Source organism: Eleginops maclovinus, chromosome 7 (genome assembly GCF_036324505.1).
Source record: "Eleginops maclovinus isolate JMC-PN-2008 ecotype Puerto Natales chromosome 7, JC_Emac_rtc_rv5, whole genome shotgun sequence".
NCBI lineage: Eukaryota > Metazoa > Chordata > Actinopteri > Perciformes > Eleginopidae > Eleginops > Eleginops maclovinus.
The window spans coordinates 1544444-1567900 of record NC_086355.1 but is presented as its reverse complement, the minus strand read 5'-3'; the positions used below and the strand labels follow the sequence as shown (position 1 = coordinate 1567900).

Sequence of the window (23457 nt, the reverse complement as noted above, 5' to 3'; positions counted from 1 at the left end):
GAATAATTAGATCACTAATCATCTGTTCTGTGTCTAATTACTCAACATATGAATGCATGCTGGGCCTGTTGCCACCTTTACTCACATCTCTCTCTCTCTCTGTGTTTGCAGATCTGAAGAGGGAGGCCAGTATCTGCCACATGCTGAAGCACCCTCACATCGTGGAGCTGCTGGAGACCTACAGCTCCGATGGGATGCTCTACATGGTGTTCGAGTAGTAAGTCTCCACCTGGCAGATCACATACAAGTCACGTTAGACCCTTTCACACCAGCACTAATGTAGGGAGGGCGGGGGGGTATGAGCTCACACCTGTGGGGGACCGCGGGGTGGATGTTCGGTTGTTGTCTCCGGGTAGATTAGGAGACCGTCGTAGCTCCTAATAAAGAAACAGATTCCAGTTAAAGTATGGCTGTAGTAAACACTGGCTGGCACCTACTGAAGAAGAGGTGGTGTAAAGAGGAGGAGGATGAACAGGAGGTGGTGTAAAAAGGAGGAGGATGATGAAGAGGTAGAGAGTGAGAAAGAGGTGCAGGATGAAGACGAACCCTGCAGTGGTTTTATATAATCACCACTGAGATGAGAAAGCTTGTTAGCTGGGGGTAAGAAGAAAAAGCGAGTGCAGCTCATGAAGGAGGACTCTGAGATTAAGATGCCTCACTTCTGCCTCCAGTGTTCCTCCTCCTCCTCCTCCTCCTCCTCCTCCTCCTCCTACTCCTCCTCGTATCTTCATCTCTGCTCCTCGTGCAGAACTAATTCCTCCGTTGGTGAACTCTCTTATCAGCGAGCGGCTCGGAGAGAGAGGGAGGAAGACTCTCTTCAGGAAACGCACAAGAGCTCTGAGTAAAGGGATCGGCGTCACGGCCCTGGAGCGACGCTGTTCACACACTTGTGTTTCGTACACACTGACGCACACACACACACACACACACACACACACTCACACACACACACACACACACACACACACACACACACACACACACACACACACACACACACACAGACACAGTACTGCAGGTGGATTTTAGAGCTTTGAAAGCAAAATAGATAACTGTGTTGACAAAAAGTGGAATAATGTGGACGGCTATTTCTAATTATTTATTTAGGAGTGTGTGTGCGTGCGTGTGTGTGTGTGTGTGTGTGTGTGTGTGTGTGTGTGTGGCAGTTGTTATATATAATGCACTTGTATTTAATTTAATTTGATGGTACTTATTGTATTGCATATTCTTTATCTATGTTTATTTAAACATTTCTATTTAATTGTATTTTTTTCTTTTCTGAAATTGAGCAATTTTCATGAAACCCAAATTTAATCTAAAACATTATGTATATTCTTGTGTAATTACTCAGTGATTTCAGCAGAATTAAGTGCATTATAGGGATGTTTGAATCACCTTTTAGATATAGAAATCACTTAAGTGTAACAGGTGGATTTTAAAGTAGGGCAACAAGAGGAGCGCCCTCTAGTGGACGAACTGCAGAATGTCTTTAAAAACACCTGCAGTATATTATGGTGTGTATTTTACCAAAGAAAGCCTCAAAACCAAGGGGTTATATTCATAGAAAGTCAATATTGACTTCTTAAGTTTGCACAAAAGTAATAAACGCCTATAATTTGTTTTAGTTGCTAAAATCTTTGAAGTTTTAGGAGAAATCCAGCTTAAATCTCCGACTCCAAGGAGTAATATTTTGTGAGTTTCTGTGATATTTAAAATCTGAATGAACCCACAGACTGAACGTAATGACTGTTCCTCACATCTCACCGTCACCTCCAGTCATTTTAATAATAGTGACCTTTCTTCCTGACCTTTCCACACACTGATCCTGCTCCTCTTCCTCAGTATGGACGGAGCAGATCTGTGTTTCGAGATCGTGAAGAGAGCAGACGCTGGCTTCGTCTACAGTGAAGCGGTCGCCAGGTGAGCCGTCAAACCTTCAGACTTTCCGTCCTTTAACCTTCCTGTGTTCATCGGGGCAAATTTGACCGCTTTCTGAAGGTTTTTATATCGAAATAAGGGCTTATTTTGTCACAAAAAAGTGGAGATGTGATAAGGTAATAAGTCAGAATTAAATTGGCTAAAAGGTAAAACACAGATTTGGGTTATGACTTATAGTGTATGCCTTAGAAACAAAAGGAAGACAACACAAACGTTTAGAGGCTGATTTTTGTGATTGCAATCGGTAATTTACGGGATTAAAATCTATATTCATTTAAGTTTGTTATATTTTGAACATCTTCACTGCTTTATCCTGCGGTCAAACAGCCCTTTTCACACAGAGAGCTGAAGACCCTCATGCCAAATCAAGCAGACTCTATTCCCAAAGACCGTAATTTAACAGAACACAGAAGGTGCTGGTGTACCGCTGCTCCCAGGGGTTGGTTTCTACGTGTAATGATGTGACTTGGCTAAACTAATTTAGGATTCTCTGAATTTGCACGATAGCTCAAACTAACTAACCAATCGAGGCAGCGGTGAACCAACAACACACGTTAAAATGACTGATGTTGTCAATGGTGTCTCATTTCCTCACCGCAGGAGGTGACAATATACTAAATATAGCTAAAGATGAATATCAACGTTAAAGGTGACAAATATACGTTTTGCTGCACTCCTGTCTGTGTCTTCCCACTCATCCCGCCACACTTCCCTTTAAGTGTAACCAGTGGGATGTCATAATAACTGTACTACGTCTTTCCTTTAGTCACTACATGAGACAGATCCTGGAGGCGCTACGCTACTGCCACGACAACAACGTCATCCACCGAGACGTCAAGGTATTTATATTTATTTGACTCTTGACTGCACCTTCAGAGGGCTGCAGCTGCTGAGGAGACACAGTCCTGATCTGCACCGTGCACTGGAAAAATATGTCTGTAGGGGCTTGGTTTGGGACCTGAAGAGTCACTGGTTTAAGTCCTGTTGCACAGAAATAAGGCACAGGTGTTGACTGGTGAGGGGCCAGTTCCTTCCTGTGCATGTGGGTAACTTTCCTGTGCACTGAAACTAACCCTCGCATGCAAACAAAAGAAAGACTTAAATACAGCCAAATAATAAACTAGGCTAATGTAAAAAAAAAAAGGCCTATAAAACGTCCCTAATTAGAGGACTTTCTTATACAATTAAACACCCATAAATTTAGGGAAAAATACTGAAATGTAAATAAACTTTCCTTAATTAAAATCCTGATTGACTCGGTTTAAAGCAGCAGCTCTTAATATGTCAGCAGGAGAGATGTAGAGATGTTTATCAGACAAAAAATCAAGTAAAAATGACTTCCAAGGGACAAATATGTACAGAAATATAAGAAATAATGTAAATAAAAATCATTAAAATAAATAAATAACATCTCAAATTAAACAAATGACAAAAAACATCAAATATAGTTAATAATAATAAGTTCAATCACCTGAACTCAAAGGCAGAAACTTAAAGAAATGTTGATAATTGATCCAAAAATAACATTCAAATGCCTTCAAGACGATGAACTCCCACGCAAACAAAAGAAAGGTGCAGCATTCAAATGTGGATTTAAGATTTGCATGTTTAAAAGCTGTTCTAGATATCAGAGTTCTGACAGCTACCCACAGTTAGACATCCAGATGCATCCTCATGTGAGGTGTCTTCTCGTTGCCCCTGCAGGATAAACATGTAATGCATGTTGCAGCTGCTCTTGTGTGCATCTGTGTGGAGAACTGCATGTGTGTGTAAGTGGTGCGACGGCACGGTGCGTGTCCTGCAGGCGGCAGGATGCTATTGTGTCTGCAGTGTGTAGCAGAGGCAGGAGAGACAAAGTGAAGCAGGCCTTTCTCCTGCGTCTCGCTCACTTTAGAGTGTAATGCTCTTTGTGTGATTTCGCAGTACCTACCTTTTAGTGCCTTTTTTTTTTATCCAGGCGCCTCGTATCATACGGGCTGAGTCCAGCTCGCAGCGTGTGTGTTGCTGTCTCTGTCCTGAGCATTGTGCAGGTGTTAGTCATCGTTGGTACACACAGTTTATCTCTGTCTTCAGTCCCACTACGCTCCCTGCTGAATCACTGGCTCAGGATCTTTGTCTGCGTGTTGTACACAACCCTGTGTGTGCAGCGCCTGGTGTTATTACACTGGTGCAGCTTTTGTTTTGAGCTCTGTGAAGCTTCTGTTTCGTGCATTTCCACTTTATATTTGCTATAACCGTACCTCCAGGTGTAGTTCATATATGCAGATCAACGCTCACAGCTTCCTTTACACCTTATAAATCTCTTTGATATGACGTCCATATGCAGCCACATGTCTCTGCATATTTTAATTACGCTTTAATGTTGCACTCACTGTATAATAGCACCTTTTATACAGGTAAGTGCACTTCAAAGTGCTTTATGAAGGAAAGCTCAGGAAAAGACCGATGCACGCCAGATAGTAACATGATTCAAATGTAATACATTGGAAATTGAAGCTACAATCTCTGTAAATGTAAAAAGAATGAAATAAAAGCTAAATAAATCAATAAAAATACACAATTTGAGAAAAAGATTCAACTGAAATACAGCAGTAAGTGGTTAGTAACGTTTTATAACTTAACTACAGTCAAATAATTAACTAGGCTATTGTAAGAAGGCCTATACACCGTCCCCCGTTAGGAGTTTCTTATACAATATAACACCATAAAGAAATACTGAAATGGAGATAAACCTTTCTTAATTCAATCCTGATCGACTCGGTTTAAAGCAGCACCTGTAATATATCAGGAAGAGACGTAGAGATGTTTATCAGATGAAAAATATCATAGAAATGACTTTCGAGGAACATGTGCAGAAATATTAGAGATGATGTAAATAACATCCAAATGGAAACAAATGAGAGAGAATATGATTAGTGTTTCAGCACAAAGGCTTTTCTAGTTTTAATTTGATTAAAATGACAATAATGTTAATTATTGATCCAGAAGGAAGTACTAGAGACCGACCGATCGATCGGCAAGCCGATTTAATCGGCCGATTTTTGCTATTTTTTAATCAATCGGCATCGGCCGATTTTCCGGGCCGATTTTAAGTCAGGCACATCTGCGGGCAGCAACTTGGAACGCACACCGGGACACGAGGTTTCAAGAGTGAGCAAGACGGTCTACAGGTAAGGCATCAATTTTTACATTCCAATGTCCAAAAGTCGCATATTTTCTCTCATGATTAGTTGTAATCTGTGATGTTGCTTCATTTACAGAAAGGAAAAAAGTAAAATATAGTAACGGACAATCTAAGTGAAAATGTAACAAAAAGAGGACACAAATCTAACGTGAACATTTTATAACATTGTCATCCCATGTCCATTCGTTTTCAACTGCATCGGAGTTGAAGAAGAAAGGAAAGTGACAATGTTTTAAACGTTCACTTGTTATTTGTGCGTCCTCTTTTTGTTAACATTTCACTTAGATTGTCCATTACTTAAGTTTAGATCGTAACATAGCAGTCACCAGCGTTGAGCGCAATTAAGCCCCCTCAACGCTGGTGACTGCTATGTTACGATCTAAACTTAAGTAACGGACAATCTAAGTGAAATGTTAACAAAAAGAGGACGCACAAATAGCAAGTGAACGTTTTAAAACATTGTCATCCCATGTCAATTTGTTTTCGCGATGTATTACATGTTTGATTTGATTGTGAATTTGAAAAGGATCAAACAGATGTTCTCTAGTTCTTATTTCCGGTTTCCTGCGCAGCATGCTGGGAGACGGAGTTTTATATTGTTGAAACGGAAACATATGAAAGTTTAAGGCATGGAAGTTCCACAGTGAAACAAACTGTATAACCTGAACACGTATTTTGCCGTTTTGAAGTAACTATCTGAAGTTGTCACATCATGGAAGTCTTCTTGCACTCTGTTAAACATATTAAAATGAATAATTAATAGACTAACAGACTGCAAGAAGTCATACATTTGTTAATTCTTGTTGTTATGAATCGATGAGTAGCTAGGCCCCTACAGTCATTTTTATATAATAGCCTACATAATATTTCTACTATATACATGAATATATAGTGTATATATATAGAACATATGTTATTTATAATGAATAAAATAAATGTGTTATGGATAATAAAATCTAAATAAAATTATTTTATTTTTCATTAACATATGGTGATATAGTAACATTGAAGGCACTTTTAAATGCTAACCTTGAATGTTTGTTCTGTTTAGGAATTGTTGTCTGATGTCAGAAGGAAAGCCATCCCAGTATGGCTGAAAAGAAAAACCCAGTATGGCAGCATTTTACGGACACAGAGCCAGCTACAAGTAAGGTGATCTGCAAGCTCTGTAAGGTACATGTGAGCTTGGGATCTGCAAAGAGCAAACATAAAAACACCACAAACCTCTGGAATCACCTGAGAGTACATCATCTCCAGGCTTACAATGATGCTCAGCAACAAAAAGCTCCAGCAGCTGCAGTGTCTACATCCACTTCCCAACCTCATCAGCCAACCGTAACAGATATGTTTGATGCCCATCGGAAATGGCAAAATTCAGACACCAGATCAAAGAAAATAGACACATTAATAACAGAAATGATTGCCACAGACAATCTGCCATTCGCTTGTGTTTCATGTGTTGGATTCCAGAGGCTGGTGGCTGCAATGGAGCCCAGGTACAAATTAAAATCGGAGAAGCACTACCGCACCGACATGCTTGAGGACATAGTTGGAAAAGTGGAGAGAAAAGTCAAAGCACTAATTTCAGAGGAGGCTGGCCCTTTTTTGTCCTTCACTACAGACTGTTGGTCTGGGGACACTGAGGCTCTCATGAGTCTAACATGCCATTTCATTGACCACAACTGGGACAGGAAGCAAGTCCTCCTAAATGCAAAAACAATGTTAGGCTCCCACACAGGGGAGTATATTGGTGACATGTTCATCAGTCTGCTGGTGCACTGGGACATCAGCCATGACAGGGTTGTACTTGTTCTCCGTGACAGTGGGGCAAACATGGTCAAAGGTCTCAGACTGGCGGAAATACCTGATCTCAGCTGCAGCGCACACACCATACAGCTTGTGGTGAATGATGGCATCAACAGTCAGCGAGTAGTGCTGGACATTAATGCCAAATTAAAGAACATCGGCAAACATTTCAACCACTCTGTTCTTGCAAAGCAGAAGCTTAAAAAAATTCAACAAGAACTTGGCCTACCAGAGCACAGCATCCTCCAGTCTGAACCCACTCGCTGGAACTCCACGCTTCATATGATGCAGAGAATGGTGGAGCAGAAGAGAGCTCTGAACAACTACGCTCGAGAGTATGGAAAAATTGCCACTCTATCCCCTGATCAATGGGACATAGCTTCCAATTTAATTGATACATTGGAGCCTATGGAGGAAGTCACCCTTGAGGTGAGCAAGTCAGAGGCTTCCATCTCCTGCGTCATTCCGAGCATTGCTGTGCTGAAGATGATTCTTCAGACAGAGGGGCCAAACACAATTGGGATCAAAACTCTGCGAGAGTCAATGCTGCAAAGCTTACAGAGAAGATTCCAAAAGATGGAGGACACACAATGTCTAGTGCTCGCAACACTCCTGGACCCTCGCTATAAGGGCCATGTCTTTTCAGAGGGCACACTTGATAAAGCAAAAAGGTGGATAAAGGAGGAGCATGCTGTTGTGTCTGAACAGCTGAAGATGGCCACAAGTGCAGAAGAAGGACTACACTCGAAACAGAGAAGGGTGGAAGTTGAGGAAGTACCTGGTCCCTCCAGTGTCATTGACCAAATGTATGCCAACATCTTGGGACCTCATGGATCTCCTACTCAGGAGAGTGATGAAGACCACCTTATATCTGACCAGCTGCAGCACTACCTCCAGGAGCAAGTGATAAATAGGCAGACTGGTAAACCGCTAGAATGGTGGAAGCAAAATGCATCCCGTCTACACCTTCTTGCACCACTAGCAAGAAAATTCCTTTGTCCACCCCCTTCCTCAGTTCCCAGCGAGAGGGTGTTCCTAACCTCAAGGGCGAACATGCCGAACAGTTGTGTTTCCTACATGACAACCTCCGTTTCTTGAACTGGCAGTATTGAGAAGCATAAAACATGCCTGTGAAACTTGAAACTTGTTTACATAATTTTTTATGTTGCTAGTATGCCCTTTGTTACTAGTGTGTTTGCAGCACTAATATATTTTTATTTCATATTTATTTTTATGTTGATTATATATTGAACATTTAAGACTCAGAGTTGGTATTTATTTATTTTATATTTAATTCATATGTTGATTTTTTTAATGTTCAATTTTCAATAAATCGTGTGAAGTTTACAAGTGTCGTGCCTCCTCTTACTAGTATGATTTTTAGCATGCCAATTAAGGATAATACGATAGCATATCGGCCCAAAAAATCGGCAGGACACATCGGCCATCAGCTGACTCTGACCGGTAAATATCGGTATCGGCATCGGCTTTAGAAAAACCCATATCGGTCGGTCTCTAGAAGTGACCTGTTAAAGCAGAACCTTCCTGCAGGATCCGGACAGGCTTCCTGTTGAAGACTCCTCCACATGTCGACCTGTTTTACCCCCGTGGGCAGTGTAGACTTTTACTGGCAGTAAGTCTATTAATAATGGGACGTTCTGTCAGAGAGGAAGTGTGTGTGTGTGTGTGTGTGTGTGTGTGTGTGTGTGTGTGTGTGTGAGAAACTGTTAACATGTGGCCAACAGAGAGTCTCTCCACACTGGACACTGACACACTGACTCTAACTGAACACACCCTTCCCCAGAGACGTGCAGTAGGAAGCTGTGAGCGTCCGGGCTCACACCTGGGTTCCCAGTGATGGAAGGACCACTGGTACTTTGAGACAAAATGTATTTATCTCCGAACAGCCCGTTAACAACGTTCTTGCTGGCTAGTCGCTCTCGTCTGGCGTGGGAGGTGGAGACAGTTCTCCCTCAGGACCGAGTCTACTGCCCCAGAACCAGGTTACGACCAGGACTTTAATCAGTGCCTCATTACCTGATCCCGATCAGCTGTCTGGCCTCCGGCTGAGCCACTCCTACCACTCCAGCAGCCGGGGTCCTAACCACACCCCGCTGCCACAGAAGCATTACATCCACTCTCTGAATCTCTCTCCTCTCAGCAGAACAAGAGCGTATGAAACTGAGACTGGAGCTGTACCAACCATCACTTCCTGTAGGGAAGAGAGTCCACAAAGATCAGGTGTTTTGTTGTCTGTTGCCCTTTGACAACAGAATTGCATAATGTATAATAAAGCTTTGGGCACCATTTGATGCCAGTATTTGGAAAACTGATAGAAAATGTGTTGGGAGGCTAAACTCACTAAAGCTGCACCCAATTTTGTAACTTTTAACTAAAATAAAGTGACCTTTGTTCCTGATTATGATACATGGTTAACCAAACATCTCTAAGATATTAGCTTTTATTATTATGACTTCTTATTTTAACTTCTGGTCTCGTTAAGTATTTTACGTTAAACTGACTCAGAAATAAACGTGTTACTGCAGCAAACTTTTCTCTTAGTTGCCTCAATTAGTATTTTCAAATCAGAATAACAAGGATTTTTGAGTTTAGACAACCCAACCCCGCAGACGACCGTCATCTGCAGCTCTGATCCGGTCTGAACCGGTCCGAGCCATCTCCCCGAGTGGGCTGGATTGAAGTTCTTGGACATTTTTTGACCCCAAATCAACCTGGGGACGCTAAATTGGGGATGTGTGTGTAGTTTGGAGGATCTGTAGTTGTTGGTAATGTGCAGCATGTTTTATTTTGCTCAATGCAGCTCTGTCATTGGTTCACTTCTTTATCAGCATCCAGCAGAGACTGTGGAGCGTCTGTCTGTAGTTTATCTGATGTACTACTCGAGAGTTATGCCCTCTATAAGACACACACACACACACACACACACACACACACACACACACACACACACACACACACACACACACACACACACACACACACACACACACACACACACACACACAGGTCCTTGTTGAATATGGATCAGCCACATCTTTCCATGCATGAAAGTCACTGAATTCTTTTGAATCCTGATGTTCATGAACCACTATGATGTCTCAGTATTTATCTCTCTCACCGCAGAAGTGCCCCCGCCATGTTGGTGTTCATACCTCTATCTCTGTGGATCTGTGTGTTCACCTCTCACCTGCAGACGCCACTGCAAACACAAAGACTGGCTCAGTTTATGCAAGCGTGCTGAGCAGGAGCAGAAGTCATGCAGAATGTTTGATCTGCAAAAAGCATCCTAAAAATGGCACAATATTTAGATATATGACATAATCAGATGCAGCGTTCAGGGAATATGTAAGGGAAAGGTGCCTCTAATTAGTGAGAGAAATAGCAGACAGTAGCTGACATGCTATATGCACATCATCTTGATCAGAATGAAATCTTCTCTGTTGGATTACAGGATGCACAGAGGTCTCCTACTGTCCAAACGCAAACAAACCTGTTGATTTAAAACAAGGAAATAAACTACATTTTGAAGTTTCAAGTAAAAAATCTGTGTTTCTGCCTGCACGCTTTTCAGCTACGTTTGCACAGCTTGCAAACGGTTTGGATTTAAACTCACAATAGGGATATGTGGCCCAGTTTTTAAGACACCAGTAAATGTTGGTAGCGGTGTTTGTGCTGCATCACGCTGTGAAGAAGTCACGCTGAATGTTTGGTCTGCACGGCACAGATCCTGACGCCGTGTTGCACAACTTGGAAGAATCCATAAAGACGGCAAAAGATTTGAGATGTAAAACATAATCAGATGCAGCGTTCAGGGAATATTTAAGGAAAAGTTGCTTCTATCAGTGAGAGTAATCACCAAATGATGCACAGACGTCTCTTTACCAAAACAAGCGAACCTGCTGATTTAAATTGAAGATAAAAGCAGCTTTTCCTGCACAATGTTTGGCTAATGCTAACGTCAGCTCCGCTTGATCCTGTGATACCTGAAAGACCAACCTATTTTTACTAACTCTGTTTAGACGTGCACTTTTATTAGGTTACAGAGCTCAGTTTTGAGGTTGTGAGTGGCAGCACCAGTGAGTTTTTCTCACGGTGTTTGTGCTGCATCACGCTGTGGGGATGTAGAAGTCACGCTGAATACTTGATCTGCAAAGCACAGATCCTGTCGTCGTGTTGCGCAACCGTAGAGACGGCATGGCTTTAGATGTAAAACATGAAATGAACACAGACAGAAAGGCGCCTACAACAATAGTGCGCCTGGTTGTTTCCTGCAGGAACGCTCAGAGAGAGATCTCCTGTCAGCAGACGCAGCGGGGGTCACCTCGGAGAATTTCAGAGTTTGGATTCCTAGAATAGTCTCTGTGGGAACTCTGAAACTTTCAACGTGACTTCTGGCAAAACTTGATGTTTGAGAGAATAGAGAAGCTGTGGTTAGTCATGTTGACCTTGCTCTGTAACTATAGTGGTGTTTGTAACAGGGTTGGATAATTCCTCTAAAGGAGGTTCTCTCTCTTTCTGTTTCAAAGTGTTCCTGTTTGTTTTAAGTAAACACAGCGCCTGATTCATCACGGCTGCAGCAGACGTGATTGGCTAAGGGGCATGCCATCTCTAAGCGGCTGACCAATCACAGCAGAGCCAGCCAGCTAATTTATCCAAAGGTATTGGAATAATTGTCCAATTCCTGAAATTTCCTTAAAAGCACGCTTCACACAGCAATGCAACCAAATAGAGGCTAAAATGTAGGTATACCTGGTACATAAAGATGTAAAGGCTAGGAAATAAATATTAAAGTGCAAACTGTTTACTTTCGGGTCAGTTGTCTCTGGATAAGTGTGATGTATCCAAAAGCCATATTTCTGCAGGTTTTAGTTTGATTTTGTGAAAATGAATCGCCGTCCTTGAGTCTTTTGGGAGGAATCCACTCCTAAACTTTAATAAATCTCCTCTTTATGATTACTTTAGCGTCAGCGGTTGAAAAAACACCTGCTTTATAGTCGTGCATACATGTCAAATCATCCCGGCAGCAGATCCGATCTACTGTAGGTCATATGTGACGAGCTGAGTGAGTTTCCCCTCAGTTTGATTGTGGGAGCAAATGGCAACTTTTGCATTTGAACGGGTACAACTAATGGAGATGAATCCCGTTTCCTGCACTGAGTTTTTGGAGTCAGCTGTTTTTACACTGCTGCACCGTGCCGCCCTCAGAGAGAGCTGCTTGTTTGTGTGATGATGTGTGGCTCCAGACACAGCTAGCGGCTCCTTTAACGGCCTCCAGCGGGCCTTCAAGTGTCGACCATGAGACTCTGACATTGAGACTTCACACACACACACACACACACACACACACACACACACACACACACACACACACACACACACACACACACACACACACACACACACACACACACACACACACACACATACATGATGAATGCCTTTCAGCTGCAGCTTAGTGTAGCTCAGTGCTGGGGTTATCTCAGCTGTTCTTTAGTTTTTGCAGAGTTGAAGAGTATACATGTAGAGTGTGAGTGGAGCTGGTGTTTATAGTACTTCACACAGGACGCCCGTGGGCACTAATGCAAGATGTGTGCTTCTGTAAAAAGCTCCACTGAAAACAGGATCCTGCACACAGTGTGAAGGAGTTTCCTTGAAGGACGGTAACTTTTTAAAAAGTGTTTGCAGTTTTTAAGCAGCTCCTCTCCTGGGAGAGCTGCTGCTGGCGGTGGTGGGGACGATCCTTCATGTCTCTCAGCGTTTTGCCTGAACACACAGAAACAATAATCAGTCACTGTGCGAGCGTCTGACAACCACTGGAACTAATGCCGCCTCAGGGGACCCTTCCTCTCAACAACAGAGGCATGCAAGGATGCACACAGACACAAACACACACACACTTAAAGGCATGATGCACACAGACACACTCAGGTTTAAGGAGTGATACATGCGGCTGGTATCTGTAGCAAAGCCCAAAAATCAAGGGAATTATTTAAAAACCATCACTTCAGTAAGGACTTTGTGTTGATGAATAAGCTTACGTTAGTCCAGTTAAGCAAGTGTGACTTCATGTACACCTGTCCTTCATGCAAATAGATAAAACACTTTTATTAAGAAAATTCAATATTTCAGACATTATTATTGAATGAAAGCTTATTTCTAACCTGGAAAACATGATAAAGCTGCAAAGGTTTAATCAGAAATACTGCTTACCAGCTTTTCTGATAGTCGATTAAGTCATTTTACACGCAAAACATGCTAAGCCTCCCAAATATAGAGACTCCCCATTTTCCTCTGTCGCATATTACACTAAAGAGATGTCTGGGTCTGCTCAGACACTGCTTATGCTATTTTTGAGGCACAAATGACAAATATGAACCTGAAAATGAGCCTAAAAAAAGGCCCCTTTAAGATTCAAAGTACTTTTCAAATGAGTCCTGGTGGAGGAACTCCGGTTTACAGATCAGTCGACAAAAATGCATGAAAGTGTATTTATTTATTGGAGGAAGTCTGCATGTGTCATTTCAAGACGATATAATTGCGTGCAAAAGAAAAAGGTGTGAATGTTCTTAATAAAACCTGCAGCTATTGTATATTAAAGCAGAACCCTCATCATTATTCTCCCCTCCTCCTCCTCCTCCTCTTCTCTCCTGGCTCCTCTTCCTAATGCTCGCTGTGTGTGATGCTTCAGGATCTGCAGACACACACACACTTCACAGTACATAGCCTCCTGTAAAACACTCCCGGTGCAGCCCCTCACACACACTCTGTAATCCCTCTTCAATAATGCAGACTCAATTACTGAACAAGGTTTACGACACATGGATATTAAATATTTAAAGTCTCCTGCTGCACTTGACGGCTGCTCCACAAACAACTCCTTGTGTACTTGAATATGACATCCATAGATTTACCCCGGGGCGGTTTGAACCAGGTTTGCAACGTCGATAAAAACACCTTAAAAACTTGTGTTTTTTGAGTCAAAGAATTGCCCTTTAAAATGTAACTCAATGTAACTCCCCTTATTGTTATTGATTGCTTGTAGGTTCATTTCAATATGTGTAAATCCAGTAAGACTCTTTTTGCATGATTAGGATCAATTGTCATCCATATTCAGCTGCAGGCAACATTAGGTATATTTCAGTAAAAATCCCCATGTGTTCTACAGGAGAAACCTTCATAGATATTCTAAGGTTGACGGTGAGTTCCTCAAATATTCACAAATAGAAACGTTATCACTGGACTGAAATATTCCATTGCTTTAGCTCTGTATATCATATTCAAAAGTGTTCATCTGCCTGACAGTTCCGATTATTTATCTTCAACAGTATATATATCTTGATGAAACACGGGAACCAGGAGGAAATACAAAATAAAACAGGAAACTAAAAACAAAAGATTGTAACAGATCTTCCAAAATGTGAGGCGATGTGAAGTCTGGACCCAGAAGTATATACGTTGTAAAGCATCACTGCTAAGACTACCATCACTCCTTTTAGCTTATTGACACTTCACAAAACACTCCCTTGACTTATTTCCGGCGTAGCTGTGGCCAGGTTCCCGTCCTCCATCTGTCCTCCCTTGGTGTTGTTGCTTTCCGGGATGGAGTTGGACTTTGTGCCTCCAGATCTGCTCCGGTTGCATCTTAAGAGTTTCAGGGTTTGATGACGGAAGGTCTTGTCCAACAGGAAGTACATCAAAGGATCTGTGGATCCTTTCAGAGCAGTCAGAAGCAGCAGACAGTTCTTCAGCTGGAGGAAGAGGAGAGGAGGATGTTTATCTACTTTAAAGAGTCCTCTCCTGCTGATGTTCAGGTGTATATCAGTATGTAGAGTCTCTACTTTAAAGAGTCCTCTCCTGCTGATGTTCAGGTGTATATCAGTATGTAGTGTCTCTACTTTAAAGAGTCCTCTCCTGCTGATGTTCAGGTGTATATCAGTATGTAGAGTCTCTACTTTAAAGAGTCCTCTCCTGCTGATGTTCAGGTGTATATCAGTATGTAGCGTCTCTACTTTAAAGAGTCCTCTCCTGCTGATGTTCAGGTGTATATCAGTATGTAGTGGACCAAAGTAAAGTCAGCCTATGCTAGTGCTAATGCTAATCGGGATCCTAATAAGGAGAGAAAGAAGGAGTCACCTCGACGAGGGTGGAGAATGGATGGCACTGTTTGCAGGTGTCGGGGCCCGGTGAATACGTCAGCTGTCGCTGGTCGTTAGCCAGAGAGATGAAGATGGGTTTGTAGATGTGGTACGGCAGCAGACAGACTGAGAGAACGACCTGGGAGGAGTAGGTTGAAATAAAAGAGTTCTGGTTGTTATTCTGGAAAGCAGAGTGACTGGAAAGGATATGGGTTGTATGTTTGCCCCCTTGCTCTCAAGTCTTACAATATATAACACCCACCTGTATGACCACGATGTTTCGGAGCACCCTCCCCAACAGACTCTGGGACGTAGCGACGCTGGTGCTGCGCCGCGATCGCCCGATATGCCTCAGCACCATGATGTAGGACAGCAGCACCAGCAGGTAGAACAGGAAGAACAGAGTGATGACGACAACAGTCAAACTGGCAGACAGACTTCCTCCGATCTCCACCGCGGGGCTGTAGCACACCTCCACACATCTACTGGCGGCTTTGGTGCTCACCGCTTCCTTCACAGAGTAAATGATGGTCACCGGCACCACGCATCCCACCGCGAGCCCCCACACGCCGGCGCAAACCCTGCTGGCGAAGGACGTCCTCTTGAGGCGGGCGAAGAAGCTGTGAGGCAGCAGGGTGGTGCACCGGTTGGGTCTGGAGGCGTGGGTGTGCTGGAAGAGGCACAACGTTAATTTATAAAGCACTTTCAACACAAGGCTGTTCAAAGTGCTTTACCAAAATGAAAGAGCATTTTAGTCTACCGGTCATCTGTGTGAACCCTGAAATGTTGAGACTCCAAACTTTTATGTTAGAAATGTGTAGTAAGGGTCCCCCGCACATGGAAACTGCCAGATGCTCACTTACATATGATGGCTAATTTACACAATTGGCATAAGTTGCATTAATTAGCTTCATAGCCTCTGCCATTTTTGGTGTGGTTTTGGAGGATCTACTTTAAAGAGTCCTCTCCTGCTGATGTTCAGGTGTGTATCAGTATGTAGAGTCTCTACTTTAAAGAGTCCTCTCCTGCTGATGTTCAGGCTGTATATCAGTATGTAGCGTCTCTACTTTAAAGAGTCCTCTCCTGCTGATGTTCAGGTGTATATCAGTATGTAGTGTCTCTACTTTAAAGAGTCCTCTCCTGCTGATGTTCAGGTGTATATCAGTATGTAGTGTCTCTACTTTAAAGAGTCCTCTCCTGCTGATGTTCAGGTGTATATCAGTATGTAGAGTCTCTACTTTAAAGAGTCCTCTCCTGCTGATGTTCAGGTGTATATCAGTATGTAGAGTCTACTTTAAAGAGTCCTCTCCTGCTGATGTTCAGGTGTATATCAGTGTGTAGTGTCTCTACTTGATGGTAAAGGGTTATGATATATATTTCTTAGTGAGACCTGTATGAGGGAGGCGAAGCGGCTCAGCGCCAACCAGGTGAGGATCATGATGCTGATGTAGATGTTGATGTGCAGCACCGGGGTGATGCCGTGCAGAACCAGCTGGCACCAAGTGCTGCTCAGCGTCCACACAGAGCCCCAGGCGTAGTAAGCGGCGAGGAAGGGCGTGGTGAGCGACAGGATCAGGTTGGAGATGCTCAGGTGGGACAGGTAGACGTGGGTGGGGGAGACGGTGGAGATGCAGCGGCGGAACACCCACAGAGAGAGGATGTTCCCGGGGAGGGCGGTGAGGAAGAGGAGGGCGTAGGCAGAGGGGAGGAAGAAGAGGGTGGCGGCGGTGGGGCAGAGGGAGAGGAGGCTGGAGGAGAAGGAGGAGTTATCCAGAGGGAAAGTGGACGCAATGTTCTCCATTTGGTCTGAGGAGACACAGAGTGATGGATGAGAGACGGACATGTGGAGGATATTATCTGAGGGGTAACGCTCACCAGGTTCCCATCTTAAAAAGTCTCAAGAAATAGGATCCTCATTTGGATTGTACACGATCCCAAATATCACATCATCTTCAAAGCGTCATAACTTCTCAGCAGTTTGATCTAGAGACGTTTCCTCTTAAACTGCAGAAACGGCGACATCAAGTTTGTCATTGTGAGGCGAAAAGTTTGAAAGATGGGGATCGTGTCAGCTTCTCCCTGGCGCAGTGCTTATCGTTCTGTGTGTGTTTTATCGCTATGTTCTCGTCTGCCATCTTTGTTGGTGACGTACAGAGTGTAGGACTCACGTTTCTGAATTCGACACTCCGATTGGATGCCTTCACAGCCAATCGGAGTGTCTGATTCAGAGGGTCGGGTGTAAGCCACTACTAACAGGGAAAGGTGTGCTGTGAGACACAATTCTCCCATGAATACCCCATTCTGGTTCAAAGCATGCTAGGTGCCCCTGTGTGTGCCTGTGGACAGGAAGTGCCATGATGTACATCATTTTTAGACCAAAACATGACACTGCCCAAAAGATTGGGCCTAACTCATGAAAAGAAGAGGTTAGAATCTTCTTATCACTTCTGGCACAATCCCAACAAATGTGTGCAGCGTTCTTTGTTGAATGTGCGTTTTCAGATTTGATTTGTTTTATGGGCAGAAATCCCCTATTATAGTGTATGGAAGTCTTTGTGAGTGACACACAACATTACCTGAGTTCTGCTGATTCCTGGGATGTGTAAAGCTTGATTACACTGTAAGAAATGATCATTTACAAGGGAAAATACCAAATATACAAAAACAGAAAGGTCCTAATGGGTCTCAGAGGGTTACATCAATCTTTCTAAAAGTCTTAAGACGTGGGAAGTGAGCTTGTTTCTGACATTGCAAAGTTTATCTTGAGGTTTGTCCCTAACTCCTTTTAAAAGTCATAAAGGCAATACATTTTTTTACATGCATTAGGTTGTTTTTATTTGCAGAATACCCCTAACTATTGTCAGGCAGATCCAGAAAGAGGAACATTTTGCTTAAAATCCGTCTTATATTTTATTCAAAGCACCTTTTTTAAAGAGGTTTCAAAGGACTTTACATTTTAAATCTACAAATAAGCCTTAATTGGTTAATTAGTGTTTCAAAAGTATCAGAAATGCTAAGAGATTACTACATTTCTTTTGATGTTGAATTATAAAAGATCTAATCACACATTTAGACTACAATTTAATTCCAAACACCTTTAAAAAAAAAGCATACATCTAAAATAAAGGCTTGAATTTGTGACAATAGGACAGTATCCTTTACCAATGTCTTGCAAGAAAAAAATTAACCCAAAATAAAGGTGCATTTATCATCCTGCTGTATTTAAAGAACGCATGTAATCCATTCTCTATAAAGTGAGATTAAACTCCATGTTCAACACAGTTATTAGGGGTGCAATTATCTGACACGTACCTCTCACAGGAGCTCCTTCCAGATCACTGAAGGACCAGCAGCTGCAGTTTCTTACATCAAATATTTCACAGTTAAAAGTAAACACAACTTTCAGCCTCGACGTGAACAGTCATTTCAAATTATACTGCTCTCAGGTTTCATTTTGGCGTCTCTCGTGCTATTTCAGATGTCACTTCCTCAGTTACCCTTTGTACAAATGACGAGGGTAGAAGCCGCATTGCTATGCAAGTGTATTTCAGAACATAGTGTGGTGCGCGTTCACACCAGCCCTTTAACATCATGTGAGCTGGTCACACTTTTTAATGTGAAATATTAAAGAGGCCCTATTCTGCTTTTTGGTGGTTCCCTCCCCTGTGATGTGTGATACAGCACTCTTTAAAATAGAGACACTACATACTGATATACAGCTGAACATCAGCAGGAGAGGACTCTTTAAAGTAGAGACTCTACATACTGATATACACCTGAACATCAGCAGGAGAGGACTCTTTAAAGTAGAGACACTACATACTGATATACACCTGAACATCAGCAGGAGAGGACTCTTTAAAGTAGAGACACTACATACTGATATACACCTGAACATCAGCAGGAGAGGACTCTTTAAAGTAGAGACACTACATACTGATATACACCTGAACATCAGCAGGAGAGGACTCTTTAAAGTAGAGACACTACATACTGATATACACCTGAACATCAGCAGGAGAGGACTCTTTAAAGTAGAGACACTACATACTGATATACACCTGAACATCAGCAGGAGAGGACTCTTTAAAGTAGAGACTCTACATACTGATATACACCTGAACATCAGCAGGAGAGGACTCTTTAAAGTAGAGACACTACATACTGATATACACCTGAACATCAGCAGGAGAGGACTCTTTAAAGTAGAGACACTACATACTGATATACACCTGAACATCAGCAGGAGAGGACTCTTTAAAGTAGAGACACTACATACTGATATACACCTGAACATCAGCAGGAGAGGACTCTTTAAAGTAGAGACACTACATACTGATATACACCTGAAGATCAGCAGGAGAGGACTCTTTAAAGTAGACGTAAAACTCACTAATACTGCAGAATGGAATTACTCTTGAACTCATTCCTAAGTACTTGTTCCTCCTCTGGATGGCACTGCTGTTCTAGTTCTAATGACGGACCCATATGACACCAAGTAGCATGATTACTAAATACAAACCACCACATAAAGCCTGTCTCTTTAGTGTGAGAGCATGTTCTTTACATGTCAGAGAAGCTCCTGGTGGGTTTTAGTTTCTGTCAGTGACGTCAGACGCTTTGATCTCAGTAAAAGCTCCTCTGGGTTTTTCTCAGAGCGTGTGATCTTTGTAATTTGTCTTGGAAGTTCCGGCTTTGAAGTCGCCTGCATCTTATTTCCTTGCAGGTTTGTGTGAATGGAAAAAAACGCGCACTCTCATTATCTGCAGGGTCACACATTGGAGCTTCGCTTGCTTTTATTTCCGCAGAGTACTTGATCTCAGATTGAAATAAATTGGATAAAAATCCTGCATGGTAGTGGCTTGTTCCACTTATGAACACAGTGGCAAACATGAAATAGGCTACACCCTGCAACAAAAGGTCCCTTTACTTCGATCCAGCCTGAAATATCTCAACTACTTTATGATGTTTTGCTTGAAATATGGTGAAGTAAGCATTGCATCACCACCTCAATGACTTATAGTGAGATTTCGGCAGTTCGACACAGTAAACATGGCATTTGTTGTGTAAAATAACAGACGTTTCAGTCATAACTATCGTTTATTCACTCAAATTGGATAATAAAAACAGCTTGTGTTCTCCTATAAGTTGCTGCTGGTGGCCTGTCCTCTCTCCGCCTTCCAGTTCTCCGCCGTTGAGCTGCTACCGCTAACTGCATTGGCATCTTGCACGCAGAACACCCTGCTCACCAGGCGCTGCACTTCCTTCCTCACCGACGAAGACAACAGGAAGTACATGACGGGGTCCAGGCAGCTGTTCAGGGCCGAGAACAGCAGCGCCACCTCGTTGGCTTTATCGGCCACGCCGCGCCACACGCACGGCTGTCTCCGTGATCTGCGTTTTGATGTAAAACACCCGGACCACGTGATAAGGGACAAAGCACACGGTGAAGAGGAAGAGGATGAAGAAGGACTTCCTGGCGGTGCGGGTGTAGCGGGAGGCGTTGGGAAGGTCCGGTTTCTCCAGTGATCTCCTCTGGAGTTTCAGGGCGATCTTTGCGTAAGACACCACCAGAGAGACGAAGACCAGCCAGAAGAGCACCAGCATGCAGATGTTTAAGTAGGCTTTCCACTTCGCATTGAGGAGCAGCTTGTAGTGGAAACACCTGGAGGCGGAAAACATGGCGTGTCAGATCAAAATGAGTCAGGATAACCGAGAGATTGACCCAGAAGTAATGGCTATGAACAATATTTCTGTCATTTCAAAATACTTCAATGCCGCTGATGTAATGAGCAAAATAAGGCTAGCCTCAGGTAGCACCTTGCATGGCGTTCCCCGCTTCTGTATTAATGCTGTGAATGGCTGGACGATGTCTTGTGAGGTAAAGAGCTTTGAGGAGTCGTAAGGACTGGATAAAGCAGTCCATTGATCATTTATCATTTGTCACAGAGCTTGTTTTTGTGCTATAAAGCAAATGGAGAAATCCCATTGCTAGCTCTTGAGATGCTAACTTCCTGGTCAGCCTCCAGATGCACCATTCTTTTGGATGGACTCCTTATTTTGACGCCTTATGATACGTCTGTGGATCACTGAAAATGAGTTTAGATGTGACCAACCTGTCCTCCTGCGAGTGGTTCTTGGACACCAGTAACACCGTGGTCACCGTGGAGGCGATGATCCAGACGCCCGCACACAGCGCCCAGCTCCACCTGGTGGACCTCAGCCTGTGCTGCCCCCCCGTCCCGCGGTGGATCTTCAGGTACCGGTCCACGCTGATGAGCCCCAGCAGCGTGATGCTGATGTACATATTCATGTAGAAGAGGTTCCCCACTGCCTTACACAGCATGGGCCCCAGCGTCCACACGTTCCCCCCGCTGTGGTACAGGATCCTGAAGGGCAGACACACCACCAGCAGCAGGTCGGCGAACGCGACGTTGATGAGGAACACGCGCACCGAGTTCTTCTTTGATTGTACGCAGAAGAAGACCCACAGAGCCACCAGGTTCCCTACCAGTCCCAGGATGAAGATTATAGTGTAGAGGACGGCCAGCGGGCTCTGCAGCGCCCCCAGATCCACGCAGGACGTTGGGGTCATGTTGTCAGGCTTCATGAGAAAGAGGGATTCAGTGGAAGTCTGGAAGGAGGTGCCGGAGATGTTTGTGGTCATGGTGGCTTCTGTGATGGTCGTTGCTAGAAAATATAGAAACAGATGTCTTTTATTGTGGGGAATGTGTACAGAGTTGCTACAGCAAGGGCACAGTTCAGACAAAATCAGATATTTGAATACATTTTACTGAGCTGACGCTTTTATCCTAAGCCACTTAAAGTGAGTGCTATAAAACCATGAAGATCAAACTCAGGCAGCGTAATCCTGCAAGTGCATTTGCTTCAAAGCCAAGTCATTGTAAGTGATGGTGCTTAAGTCTCAATGTACATCAAGATTTGAATTTGTTTATGTAAAGGTCCCACAGAAAGCATCTGTCTGGTATTTAAAGTGTTCTCTACAAAGAAGGTATTTAACTTTGGTTGATCCAAAAAATGTCCAGCTGTGGTTTCACAGGCCCGTTTACTACCCTATGATTTGGTCCTATATGAAACGCGCTGAATTATTTGGGGCTCATTTAAATAATGATGACGAGCTCTGCTCTGATTGGCTGGTTTACATGAGCATTCCATGGCTGCCTCAGAGCCCACAGAAGTAAGTGAAGCTTGTGAAACTGTGAGAGATGAACCATGGAGGCTGTTGGCATCAACCTCACATGTCTGAGTCTTTATCGGAGGAGGAAACCGATGATCTGAAGAACAGCCAGTTGGTCGGAGATTGGAGAGCAGCGTTACGGAGTGGTGAGTGTTAGCGTTAGTGTTTCCAGCAGCTGGTGTGTGCAGATGTTGGGGCTGGACTACCGTGTGTCACACACAGGGAGTGTTGTAACTCCCCGTTGTACCGCTCTGATACGCATATTCATGATTTGCATGTGAAGGAGGGAACACGGTGTTTGAGGTTCACGGTATGTCTGCTCAGTGTACCGAGCTCTCCTTATTCCACTCTGCCAAGGTGAATACAGTTTTTCATTCTATGGCACCTTTAAGGACATGTAATACTTAATTTACCCCGGAGGTTATTGGGTTTGGTGACGTTTGTTCCATATAAAATTTAAAAACGTTTAATAAAATAAAAAGAGTAAAATCATTTGAATGAAATGAAACTGAGATATAATAATTAGAGTATATTTTTAAAATAATAATACAATTGTTTTAAAAATATATAATAAACATCAATGTTTGAAGGGTGATGAAGATATAAAAGTTCTCTAAGGGCTAAAATAAAGAGTGTTTCTGTATGGATTAGCCATCAAAAAGCCCTCTCACACCGCATCTACAGAACTAAACCAACAGAAAGCCCCTCCCTGATAACTCTGCACATTTTTGCATGAGATGTTATCTTGGAGCCATCTAAAAGAGATGAGTGTGCGTGAAGTGTTTTTGCACAACTCATATCAGAAGACCAGACACGGAGGGTTTTTTTAACTCACAGCAGGAAGCCCTTAAATGTGACAAGTGTACTCACCTATTCATTGAAGTCCATTAAAAATACTAAGTTCGCTTTGCCTACATCCCCTTTACAGTTTAATCCTTGTGAAACACTTCCCGTCTGTCATCGTCTGCAGAGCTCTGTCTTTCCTCCCCCAGATACGACTCCTTTTGTTTCCTCTCCAAGAGCAGCCCTCCCCAGCAGCGCTGTGGATAGATACACCAACTAGTTTCTACAACTCAGCATGTGGTTTATCGTACAGAGAAAAGTCAGAGCTGAGGTTAGCCCACCTCTTTCTGCAGAACTCTGACTGAGAGAAAAGGGGAGGGGTTTGTGCAGAT

The 23457-nt window shown here is 43.1% G+C and overlaps 4 protein-coding genes across 16 annotated transcripts in view; 2 read left to right on the top strand and 2 right to left on the bottom strand.

Annotated features, from left to right (window-relative positions):
* caska (calcium/calmodulin-dependent serine protein kinase a) overlaps window positions 1-23457 on the top strand; it is a 109708-nt gene that overhangs the window by 52643 nt on the left and 33608 nt on the right. For all 12 annotated transcript variants that reach the window (XM_063888078.1, XM_063888076.1, XM_063888074.1 and 9 more), the window contains exons 3-5: window positions 112-217; window positions 1843-1920; window positions 2705-2777. In XM_063888078.1, the coding sequence (XP_063744148.1) occupies window positions 112-217; window positions 1843-1920; window positions 2705-2777 (257 nt within the window). The remainder of the gene's footprint in view (window positions 1-111; window positions 218-1842; window positions 1921-2704; window positions 2778-23457) is intronic.
* LOC134867379 (zinc finger BED domain-containing protein 4-like) lies at window positions 6212-12248 on the top strand. Its single transcript, XM_063887915.1, has 3 exons — window positions 6212-7831; window positions 8863-9142; window positions 12193-12248. Exons 1-3 carry the CDS (start codon window positions 6212-6214, stop codon window positions 12246-12248), a joined length of 1956 nt encoding a protein of 651 aa, XP_063743985.1.
* LOC134867818 (probable G-protein coupled receptor 82) lies at window positions 13428-18972 on the bottom strand. 2 transcript variants are annotated; one of them, XM_063888645.1, is made up of 5 exons: window positions 18397-18972; window positions 16475-16890; window positions 15347-15754; window positions 15083-15223; window positions 13428-14697 (listed from the first exon to the last, which is right to left on the bottom strand). In XM_063888645.1, the coding sequence occupies exons 2-5, from the start codon at window positions 16883-16885 to the stop codon at window positions 14458-14460; spliced, it is 1200 nt and encodes a 399-aa protein (XP_063744715.1). In that variant the 5' UTR covers window positions 16886-16890; window positions 18397-18972; the 3' UTR covers window positions 13428-14457. The 2 variants fall into 2 exon arrangements, with proteins under 2 accessions (XP_063744715.1, XP_063744714.1); XM_063888644.1 differs by having other exon boundaries at window positions 16475-18972.
* Window positions 19781-23373, bottom strand: LOC134867515 (probable G-protein coupled receptor 34). The gene is given in 4 exon segments (XM_063888154.1): window positions 19781-20462; window positions 20464-20749; window positions 21201-21774; window positions 23153-23373. Coding segments are annotated over 3 exon segments (1074 nt in total). The 5' UTR covers window positions 21752-21774; window positions 23153-23373; the 3' UTR covers window positions 19781-20225.

What these genes read in the sequence shown, in the direction of transcription:
- LOC134867379 (XM_063887915.1), top strand. Translation starts at nt 6,212, where the DNA reads ATGGCTGAAAAGAAAAACCCAGTATGGCAGCATTTTACGGACACAGAG. An exon ending in AGCACTACCTCCAGGAGCAA is followed by an intron (nt 7,832 to 8,862) that starts GTGATAAATAGG and finishes CTTGCTGGCTAG; the next exon opens with TCGCTCTCGTCTGGCGTGGG. An exon ending in TGTACCAACCATCACTTCCT is followed by an intron (nt 9,143 to 12,192) that starts GTAGGGAAGAGA and finishes GTGTGGCTCCAG; the next exon opens with ACACAGCTAGCGGCTCCTTT.
- LOC134867818 (XM_063888644.1), bottom strand. Translation starts at nt 16,927, where the DNA reads ATGTCCGTCTCTCATCCATCACTCTGTGTCTCCTCAGACCAAATGGAG. An exon ending in GCTTCGCCTCCCTCATACAG is followed by an intron (nt 15,755 to 16,474) that starts GTCTCACTAAGA and finishes TGCCTCTTCCAG; the next exon opens with CACACCCACGCCTCCAGACC. An exon ending in CATTCTCCACCCTCGTCGAG is followed by an intron (nt 14,698 to 15,082) that starts GTGACTCCTTCT and finishes CTCTTCCTCCAG; the next exon opens with CTGAAGAACTGTCTGCTGCT.